Source organism: Cryptomeria japonica, chromosome 5, assembly GCF_030272615.1.
Source record: "Cryptomeria japonica chromosome 5, Sugi_1.0, whole genome shotgun sequence".
Lineage (NCBI taxonomy): Eukaryota > Viridiplantae > Streptophyta > Pinopsida > Cupressales > Cupressaceae > Cryptomeria > Cryptomeria japonica.
The window spans coordinates 699,646,114-699,657,995 of NC_081409.1; the positions used below are offsets into that span (position 1 = coordinate 699,646,114).

At 34.5% G+C, this 11,882-nt stretch overlaps 1 protein-coding gene across 2 annotated transcripts in view; it reads left to right on the top strand.

Annotated features, from left to right (window-relative positions):
• The window catches only part of LOC131070659 (surfeit locus protein 1), a 142,743-nt gene extending 137,394 nt beyond the window's left edge, over positions 1-5,349 (top strand). The window contains exon 6 of one of the 2 annotated variants that reach the window (XM_058006244.2): positions 4,967-5,347. In XM_058006244.2, coding sequence (XP_057862227.2) covers positions 4,967-5,036 — 70 coding nt within the window. In that variant the 3' untranslated portion in view covers positions 5,037-5,347. Of the gene's footprint in view, positions 1-4,966 lie in introns of both variants that reach the window. The other variant, XM_058006245.2, reaches the window with a different exon arrangement.
• Positions 5,350-11,882: the final 6,533 nt, after the last annotated feature.

Below are 11,882 nucleotides of genomic sequence, written 5' to 3' on the forward strand. Positions count from 1 at the left end.
CCAATCCTAGGAAGTAATGAAGGAGTCCTAATTCCTTCGTATCAAACTCTTTGGATAGATCTTTCTTGCATTGATCTATAAGATAATTATTTCTTGTGATTAATAAGTCATCAACATATAAAATCAACATTAGCATATTACCTTTATTTCTTTTGTAGTAGAGATTAGGATCTGCATCATTTTTAGAGAAGCCTAGTCCTGAGAGATAGGTGTCAATTATTTCATACCAGGCCCTGAGAGCATGTTTAAGCCCATAGAGAGCTTTCTTGAGTCTGCACACATGAGACTCTGCATCATAAATTTCAAATCCTTCAGGTTGCTCTAGGTAGACTTCTTTTGAGATCTCACCATTTAGAAATGCTGTCTTAACATCCATCTGGTGTACCTTCCACCCCTTAGCTGCTGCAATGGCTAATACAGCTCTTACTGATGTATATTTGGCAACAGGTGTAAAAGTTTCTTCATAATCTATTCCTTCTCTTTGAGAGAATCCTCTAGCTACAAATCTAGCCTTGTGTTTTTCAATACTACCGTTTGCATCATGTTTGATCTTAAAAAGCCATTTAGATGAAACAACAGATTTCTTAGTTGGCCTAGGAACAATCTCCCAAACATCATTTTTCATAATGGACTGATACTCTTCAGACATGGCATCCTTCCATACTTGATGTTTAAGAGCCTCTGATACATTGTTTGGTTCGGCTTTAGAGAGATCATTCATAAGGGCAACATAGCTAGTGAATTTGTTAGGCCTTTTGCTTTCCCTGAAGGTTCCTGGACGAGCAACAAACTTCTGAGCTTCTGCTACAGTTTTGGTGGCCCATAGTGGTCTTTTCTTGAGGTTTTCTCTAGGTGGACTTTGAGTTTCACTTATAGTTTCCTCAGGATTCTCCTTTTGAAGCTCAGGAGTAGGATCTCTATCTATGCTAGTGTTGGAGATATAGACTTCAAGGTCTAGAGAGCTTTGGGCTCTTTTGAAGGCTAAGTCTTCTTCAAAGATCACATCCCTGCTTAGTTCAATATTCTTTTGACTAGGTATATAGATCTTGTAAGCCTCGGAGGTTTCACTATATCCTACAAAGATTCCCCTTTTTCCAGAAGGCTCTAGTTTTAATCTTTTCTCCTTAGGTACATGAATATAGACAGGGCATCCAAATATCCTAAGGTGGCTAATATCAGGTTTTGATTTAGTAAAGACTTCCTCAAGGGTCTTATCTTCAAGGTGAGAGTGGGGACATCTGTTTTGAATATATACAGCAGTGCTAGTTGCTTCTGCCCAACGATTAATATTTAGATTCTGATCAAGAATCATAGCTTTGGCAACTTCAACTATTGTCCTATTTTTCCTTTCAGCTATCCCATTTTGTTGGGGGTTATAAGGTATTGTTAACTCCCTCTTCATCCCTGAATTTTTACAAAACTCTTTAAATATTTCTTATGTGTATTCCCCCCCATTGTCAGTTTTTAGGGTTTTAATTTTATTTCCTAAGTAGTTCTCTGTTAGTGATTTGAATTCTTTAAACCTATTAAGGATCTCTTCTGATTTTTTACATTTCAGAAAGTAGATACAAATTTTCCTAGAGTAGTCATCAACAAATATTACATAATACAGAAATCCCCCCAATGAAGGCATGGACATAGGTCCACATACATCAGAATGAACTAACTCTAAAATTTTACTTGTTTTCCTAGTACTATTCTGAAAAGCACCCTTAGTATTTTTACCTAGGGCACATCCCGTGCATGCCCCTGAATGATATTGCTTTAACTTAGGTAGACCTGTGACAAGGTCTCCCATTGATGATAAAGCTCTAAAATTTAGGTGGTCTAGTCTTTTATGCCAGATTTCATTGGCATCTGTGGTCTCATGAATTAGGGCTAAGTTGGGCTCTGTACATAGCTCATACAAATAGCCTTGTCTTTGACCAATTGTTTTAGCTTTCTTGATGGATGAGTTCTTTGGCCAAGCCAATGCTTTGTTGTCCATGAAGGTTACTCTGTATCCATTGTCCTTCAGTGCTGATATTGAGGCTAGATTTCTCTTAATGCCTAGAACATATAGCACTCCTCTAAGTTGTAATGATACACCCGACTTTAGTTTTATGGTGCAGGTTCCAACTCCTTTGACAGGGTGTGTAGAGTCATCTCCGATAGTTACTTCCTCATCATTTTCCTCTTTCATTGAGTCTAGTACTTCTCTGAATCCTGTGATGTGTCTGGATGAGTCACTGTCGATCACCCAGGAGTTCACTTTATTTGATGCTTGATTTGTGAGTGTTGAATAGAGTACATACTTCTCAGAGTCCTCTTCTCTTTTGGATTTTCTTGTTTTGGCAAATGTGGCCTGTTTAGCTCTTTCTGGACATTTGGCAACAGAGTGCCCAAATTTGTCACATCTGTAACACTGAATCTGAAAGAGGTCCTTTTTGAAGGTGTTCTTGCCATGACAACCTTTTCTCTTCCTGAATTGCTTGTGCTTGCCTTTCTTATTTGAGTTTGTATTAAGAACTTGAATATCTTCATCTATATTCTTCTGTTTGATCCCTTTCTTATTTTGCCTTGATTCCTCTTGAAGACAGTCAACCTTTAGCCTATCAAATTTTGGGAAGTTATCCCTTGCACTGATGCCTTGGATGAATGTTTCCCATATGCTGGGCAATCCATCTAGAGCAATGAGGGTTAATTCTTTGCTTTGGATCTCATATCCAAGGGTTGCCAGTTCATCCCTTAGGACAGATATTCGCATGAAGTAGGCATTGACTGATTCTCCTTTTATCATGGCAATGTGATTTATTTCTCTTTTTAGAGCCAAGGTTCTACTGGCATTAGATATTTCAAAAGTGTCTTCAAGTGCTTTGAACGTGTTGAAGGCTGTTTCATGTTTCTTTATAATGGGCATTATGTTGCTCCTTACCCCATCAACTATGATTATGATTTTGCTCCTTATCATTTCCTTCTCTCCAAATTGCTTTGTCAGGTTCAGTCTCCGGTTCTTCAGTTTCAGTCTTTACAAATGATTCAACTTTATTTTCTTTTAGAATCATTTGAATTCTGAATTTCCATGCGGAGAAGTCATCACCTCCTGCAAGCCTGTCTTCAAATCTGTCTGCATTCTGTCCTAGCTAGCCATTGATAGGATTGTGATTTTGAATATATGCTTGATTTGAATTTTATGTAAAATTGAACAGCCTCAGGTTCGATTTAACTATAGCTTTGATACCATGTTGAGACATGGACCAGTTAGGACTCGAACCTAGGACCTTCCATACGCTGCTGGAGTGCTCTACCACTAAGCTACTGGCCCCTCTTGGACCAGTCCATAGTCGGTCCAGGTGTGGCTTATTTCCAACACACATCCAGATGAATCTTGACCGGAAGAGACCCCACTGGGAAGAGGAACTTCAGGAAAGGAATTGTTAGAAATGCCAATTTACCTGAGGTGGGCCCGCATGAGACTTTTAGAACAGTCATCACATGCATTATTTGTGGCCTGAGGAGCAAAGTCCTTGAGATTTGAGGAGCCAGTTCTCCCTGACAAGACTGTATCATGATTAACACCACCCTGCCTGATACCATAAGCATGACATTTGCCCTTCCTTGAAACTGCAGCTGATTCTACACCTCCAGCACCTAAGTCACAGAATAGGGTGATTTTCATGGATGAGGTTCAAATTTAATTGAATTTCTAACTTTTATAAAAAAATCTTTTAAATTTGGCCGTAAAAATATTCTGCTAAAAAGTGGGCAGAGGGCAGAATAACTTTTACAAAAACTACAAATGTGAAATAAAGTAATCCAATACAATGACACTTTTGTATATAAAAGAAATGACAAGTTCCTAGAATAAGATTGTGGTTTCCTGCACGCTAAGATTCAATTCAACATGGTTCCCAGCCGTGGCTATATGAAGGCCAGAGAAAATGATAACTTGCAAACCCATATTGAACTATCACCTAGTAAAAATTTTCTTACAGAAATGCAGGTGTCAAATGCGCTTCCTTCTGCAGGTTCAAAAGGGATTCTGCTGTACATTGTATTAGGCATATCATATATGATCACTAGCATTACTGAAATTCCTATGTCTCTTATGGTTTATATTTTATAAATGTGCCATCTTTTTATAATGAGTTCAAATCTATTTAGCAAAGTTAAGCTATTTTGATAATTTATTAGAAGTATACATATATTTTAAAAATAATCAAAATTATATAAGGCGAATGTTATCCGATTTTTTTTTCTCGAATTTTTCCTCTGTCGAATTTCATCCGAATTTCATGGCTGTCGAATTCAAATTCGAATTCGAACCTTGTGACTTAGTCCAGCACTACCATTCCGAGTGCCCAAATTCAAATTGGAATTTCCGGATTCAACCTGGTTTGCACCGCATGCACCACCTGAAGATACCTTCATCTCTGCTCATTCATCTCTTTTATGTTTGCAACGAAATTGTTTTGATTTTTTTTAGCTTAAAGTTATATTGTAGTGAGGACTGGCTAGCCATGTTCTCTTTCAACTGTTAGCCATATGCATCTCTTTTATGTTTGCAACGAAATTGTTTTGATTTTTTTTAGCTTTACATTCTATTGTAGCGTGGATTGGCTAGCCACGTTCTGCTTCAACTGTTAGCCATAAAGCCATAAAATGATTTAGGGTAATAAGTTGTTGGATAAATATTCTATTTAGGTGGCCTTCTCAATATTACAATTTGTCTTTGTGGAGGTGCTGCATGTCAAAATATTGATTGTTCAATGGATATGTCCATGATAAATCCACACAACTCTTTTACTGTTTTTGTTTTTAACATGAGAACTGTTCAAACTTAAACCAGAGAACTCTTATATACATGAAATATGAGTGGTGCTAATAGAGTGCTTCTGCTTGACAATGACATTATTCTCTGGTTTGTCAATTTGGTTTGGTATAATGAGAAGCATTACCTCATGATTTACCATGGTTTTTTTTGTAGGTATACTCTATCAGCTGCAACTACCTTTATGGCAAAAAAGAGACTGCAGAAAAAAACATTTCGAAAATAAGATGGTCTGCCGTAGAGCTTATTTTGAGATCCTTTTCGCAGAGATTGTTCTAATAATTTGGTGAGCACTAATGTAGTGTGATTTAGCAATATGCTGTAGAAAATTCAATGTTTGAGCATATGCTCTTAAAGTAGGCAGAGATGGTAGATTTTTGTGATGTTTAATATGTGAGAGTCTTTTGGTATCCATCTCAATGCCTATACATAAGTATCTTGACTCATCAAATTTTGTTCTATGTACAAAGTGGTATTTATACTTTGTTTTTCTACTTTTAAATCTTTTGGCGTAGAAAAGGCCAAGTTTTTGGCGCACAGAAGGTGCTTCAACAATCTGTGTTTGGTTTCTTAAACCATCTGCAATATTGCTTGCATCAAATCTGAACTGTTTTTATGATGGGTTTGGAAGTTTAACGTTTAATATAATGGTAGTTGTAATCTTATGTTTTCAGTAACATTTTATGGAGGCCTCGCGTTGCTTTCTTTGATGCTCTACATAATTTGAAATAATGTTTGATCTTGGAATTCCTGTTCTTACAAATTGCTTGTCAAAACATTAAGAATCAAAAAACCAGTTCTTGTTTCTTTGTGTAAAAATTGGAGACTGTTTTTATGGATAAGGGTACTGGCTAGAAATTGTACAGAAGCAAACTTCAGGATCATGGTTCTGGGAATCAGAAACTAGCTTACATATAGCCTGTGTAAACAATTTATCTTCTTTTCTCTTCAGGTGCTAGTTTAAAAAACATTAAATATATATTGGACTTATTAAATGGGATAGAGTATGATTTATTAAAAATCTTACGGGAAGTATTAAGAATTGATTATCGTAAACCGCTCATGAAATTTTTGAAATGGAATTCTTCCATCTGCTGATTTCATTCGGTTAGAATTACAGTGAGATTCCATTGATTCCAAACTAAAAGCCTTAATGATTTGATTAAACCTTTAATATTATCAGTGATAGTTCTTGATATGAGAGTGATCGCAGTAGTCTTTAATTAGTTGATGATTTATAACAGTAAACAGAAACTTTCAACTGATTTAGATCCCCTCCACGATATTTGCTTGTTTATCCAGTTTGATGAGGAAATGCAATTATTGTTTGGACAAGTGGAAGAGTCTCAGTCGCAATAGCACAATTTCTGATTTTAATGAAGTTTTGATGTCGATCATAAAACCCAACAAAGCCTGTTTTTAAAAAATGAGACTCGAGTAGGCACCATGGTATATTTAACTTTCATTCCCATATATTGTTTGTGGAAATGGGCCAAAGATGAGTTTACAAATGATCATAAGTGAAAAAAGCTGATATAGTTGAAAATCTACATCATGCTGAAAGCTAAGGTAGTAGTCAAAGTCAAAGTTGGGATACGAAATTTTATGGAGGAGCTGTAAGTAGAGCGCAGAATGGTTAAAAGTAAAGTTGAGAATTAAGTTTCGTGATGTAATGTATACAACTTGAATACTTTTTTCACTTCTATAATTTATATAAGAAGTGTATTGTTGGCTGTACATTTGATGATATTTATTAATGAAATTAAATTAAAAATTATGCTATATTTTGAATTTCAGTTAATTAATAACTACGATCAAATATACATGCAAAATGTTAGACATCGTCCACAAGAATTAGTCATAATTTAAGTTGCTAAAACTTGATTTTATTCCTACGATTCTTACAACTACATCTAATCATAAGATTACCTCCTAGAGAAATAATCCAAGGAAGAACATTATATAATAATATAATTATGAAATCATTATTTTGGCTAAGAGATCTATTACGTGTAGTTAAAGAAATATATTAACTATCGTTAAATTTGTTTGTAGTGAATTAAAAATTATAATTATTTTAAAATTTATTTGGATGAAATTGATTTTGGTCATAAATTTTATTATTGCACTTATTTTTATATTTTGAATTATTTTGCACTTTTCTTATATTTAAGAAATTACTAAAAGATATATTGTTTTATTAGAAAAAGTTTTGTTTATTATATGTTAAAAATAATATGAATTTATGTTTAGAAAATTATGTTGTAAAGCTTAATTAAGTAAAATAAATATTTATTTTTAGTATATTTATTAATTATGGAAAATATATTTTTATTTATATGTGAAATTGGTTAGATATTATGTGTGAGTTGCACATGGAAAAAACATTTAATATTGAAATAGCTTAGTATCAATAAAGTAAATATTAAGGTCAATGGATTTTTACATTCATGATTTTGAAGCACATGCTTTTAACTTTCCCACTTGCTTGTTTTGTGTGAACTTGGATATATGAAAACAAGTGCATGTTTAGTGATCAAGGTTGGTTATTTGGTTTGTTGAGTGGATTGTCATTTGTATTGATCTTTTTGTTCAATGGATATAGAAGCATGAGATGAGATGTGTGGTTACATGCTTAAACATGTGGAGGATGCATTGGAGGAGTTTGATGCTTAAAAAGTATTTATGGAGACTTTGTAGATGTATTACTATGTTTTTATTGTTACATTGAGTGTGGGTTCTTTTGGAGGCTAGTTTTTTCCCTCTTGAAGGTTTTTCCAAGATATATCTTGTACAATCTTGTGAACCATCTTTCATATTTGCATTATGATTATTTGGCAAGTTTATATATATGTTTTTCTCTCGTGAGGTTATTGTAGGAAATTTTTTGATTAATATGTAATGTTTTCTAACAAGTGGTATTAGACCCATGGTTATGGTTTGATGAAGGTGAGAGATCCTTATTTTTGTTTAGCTCGTTTGAGTATATTTGATGCAAAGTTGAAGCCATGACAATGTTAGAAAGCTTTAAATAAAATCAAAGTCTAATATATGTTTTTGATTAAGAAAGCAACGTTAACCAGGGTGTTGACCCTTTACATAGCAAGAACTATAAGCAGCACCATAACAAAACTAAAACAACACTTTAGCAACACTAAAGACACAATCATCTAAAGATAAAAAACATACAAAGAGTTTGAGACAAAAAAACAAGGAGGACCTCGAGCAAAACAAAGACCAGAAGGAAAAGAACTAAGGGGCCGACTTGCGAACCCTTGTCATCTCAATGACCCTATTCTAGTCATTGTACAAAAGTTTATAAAGCTCCATAGCCTCCTACTTATCTGCATCATCAACAACAGTGCGTTCCCACAGGAGGGAGAGAGTCAACGTTGAGCTATGCAACACATGTAGACAACTTGTTAATGATAACAATTTGATTATCACAAACATCCATCTTGCGTTTGATCTCCTTTATCTCTTCTTTGATGTCCTTAGCATCCAGGAGCAAGCTTAGGTTGTCAATACGCTTCAAAAGGTCACTAACTTCATTGCTAATGTTTTGGAGTTGCTCAATCGTAGGGATCCCCTTGGGAATCTCTTCCACCTCCCTGTTATTCTTCTTATTCACTTCGTAATCGATCAAACTATCAATACCCAAATTCTCCTTGTCGTCCTTGATAGTCAATGCTACTTTGGCCACATCGTCCCTAGGGACAATAACAATCTGGGCTCCAGTAGTGTTAGTGTCTAGGTTCACCATCTTCATAACCTTATCAGCGGCCACAAGGTTAATTTGGTCCACAGGTTCCTCAACAAATGTAACATTTCCAGCATCGGTAGGGGCCCCAACAATCCCTTCTTCCATCTCATGCAGACACCTTAATATCCTCACCACTTGCTGACCATGTAATAACCCACTATACTTAACCCAACAAAATTTTGACCTCTTTTTTTTTTAATAATATTTAATTTAATCATTTGTGTTTGATTCAATCACATACTCTGGGCATCCATCCATTTGGATTAGGCATTCATCCATCCGGGATGAGCATCTAACCATACGGGTTAGGCATTTGTCCATATGGAACAAAAGGTTTCATCTATTCGATACGGGATAGGCATCTACCCATACGGGGTAGGCATCTATCCAATTGGGATAGGAGGTGCTCTGGCCAGAGACTTAGACTCATCGGAACCATTCGGGTCCTGAGTCACTCACTAAGTACTACACTCCTCTAATAAGAGTGCACTGAGGTCGCCGTCCTTAGGAAAAATCAAAATAACATAATGCAAGCTTGAATTCTACCTCGGAATTCGGCCTAAAGCCTCGGGAAGTCAAGTGAATCCATACGGGATTCCTTCCGAGTATGCATTGAATTACTTTTTCTTTTATTACACTTATATTTCAAATTAGGATTCTTCGCAATCCTTCTTACCAAAACCTAGACCCCATCCACGAACGCCTGAGTACTAGGGACAACTTCGTCCCTAGATTGCCTACATTCTCGTTTCAGCACAAGATCAAGGCGTAAAGTATGTAGTTCTATTTTCTAATCTATGGTTTAATGTAAACCGTTTGGTGGGTACGCAACCCTTTCTAGGGTCAATGTCCCAGACAGTTTCTTTGTGGTTGCTACCCACGATGGTAGCACTTAAGCAAAGGCTCAAGATGGCCTTTTGCTTGTGGCCTAAAACAACTAGATCCTAATCCTATCATAAGCGTCACCCTTGACCCAATTGACATTCGTCAACAACTCTTTCGAGATTAAATCAAATTTATAAAAGCATTTCACTCAATCAACCCTAAAGGGGTTTACTATGGTTTAACATAGCGGGTGTAAAATCATTTAAGGATTATCTTATTAGATTATCGATCCAAGGGGGATTACCTGCCCCTTGGATTTTAACTTCCAAGTGTCCCTTATTACTCCTCGACGATTTATAGGGACGATGCCATAGACGTCGTTGATGCAACTTTATTAGGTGTTAAGTGCAGTAGTTCAACATGACGACATTACTCGTAAGTGTGACCCAAAGGCACCGTAAATACTGAAAGTTGCTAGGTTTTTGTTTTCCAACTCCCTTTGTTTAGTTTTCTAACCAAGAGGCTATGAAAACTTTTAATTAGCATCATGCTTAAAACAATTATGAAATGAATGTGCATAATTAGACATTGCAAAGCTTAAATAATTGAAATAACTACTTCTGTGGGATTCATGAACTACTTGAAAAAAAATACCATCCTTCTACAACTAAATTATTTAATATTCAAATCTTGAAATATAACTTGCACAATAATGACAATTATGAAACTCACACATTGATAATTAAACGTGTAACTTGCATGAAGACGATGAAAATGTAACTTGCTCATCAATAAATGCAAATAATGTATAAGTAATTCACATGATGCAAGAATAGTGTAAATTATATGCAAGATTAAGCAATGTTTATTTCTATCACGAGAATAATTAATTATAGTCACTAGTTCAAAATAAGCAATTAGTTTAGACATTAGACAAATTTTGGATCAAATCATAATAATATAAATTAATTGTTTTTAATGAATCTAAAATACCAACTAAGTAACCCAATAAATCTCAAATAAATTGAAAGCTTCCAATTATAAAATTAGATTTACAATTATAAATTTACTAAACAATGATCCAAATTATTTATAAATTTTCTAAGTTTAACTTTACTAAACTAAAATTTAAATTAAAGAAAATATTAGCAAATTCCAATTTGCAAATTAATATGTAAAACAAAAATCTAAATTAAAAAAAAAGGTACGAAAACAAGCTTTTAATTGCTAAGTGGGGGGTGGGGGCCACGGGTCCCATCACCTCTGTGGACCTGCGGGTGTAGGCTCGCAGTGATGAGGGGACGGCCGTGGGCCCCTCCACTCCCCCCGCGGCCACTGCCATAAGAGACCGCAGGGGTAGTGGAGAGTACCACTCCTGGTGGTTAAATTAACTCCCCCCCCCCCCCCCAAACCCTTCTGTTGTCCGTTAAATTGATTTAATACGAAAAAATATTTTTTTAAAACTACTTTATTTTATTTTATATTTTTTTTCTTATCATATAAATTCAATATATATATATATGGTTTAATTCCAGTTCTATTAACAATTTAAGAGGGGAATATATAAAAATGTTATTATAAAAATAAAAATAAGAATCTACTCACAAGAATGAAAGTTAATAGAGAAATTTGTTTCAGATGATTTCATAGGAGCCCAAAAAAAGGTACACTGTGCTTGAAATTGAGGCAAACAATACAACAAAGAACTAAATTACCTCAGAGATAGATAAATGTATAAATTTCGATTTCACAGTGATCATATCCAACAAATTTGCCTTACGTTGAGATATACATAAATTTTTTTATGAGGAGTTTGTCAGGAAATTAATATTCATAGAGGAAGAGAGTTTTCTAAAAATAAATAAATAACAAAGATAATATTTTCATAGGGAGTTTATACAACAATATTGAGAAAAGAAAATCATATTTGAAATACTATTTCACATAGCGAGATTTCTCAATTCAAATGATTATATGCATAGAGAAAGAACTATTTATAGAGATAAATTTTTTTTGAGTTTTCAAAAAAAAGTAGAGATGTTTAAAAGCACGATTTTTTTTCCAGATTCAAGACTTTCTCTAGATTTAAATAAAAAACAGAAAAAAGTAGAAGTCTGATCTCTTTCTTTTCTCTAAACAGATTAACAAATAAAAAAAGAAATCTGCATTTGCATGTTTGAAAAGTACTTTTGTCAATGCATTTCTTTAATGAAAAATAGATTTTCCTTTCTAATTAATCTATCTAACAATTAAGAAATAATTTCCTTCAGAAAATTATATTCAAATAAAAGAATCTAAGAGGAGATATTTCCTTTTGAAAATATAAAATTTACATAAGCAATTAGCAAATGGAAAAGGGGGAACCTGGAGAAGCCTTTTGATGTTGAATCCTCTCCAAATCTTCAAGCTAGCCTTCCTTGATCCTTCCTTGCAAGCTTGGCGAACTTTCTTCAAAACAAACTTAACAATTCTACAAATGAAAAA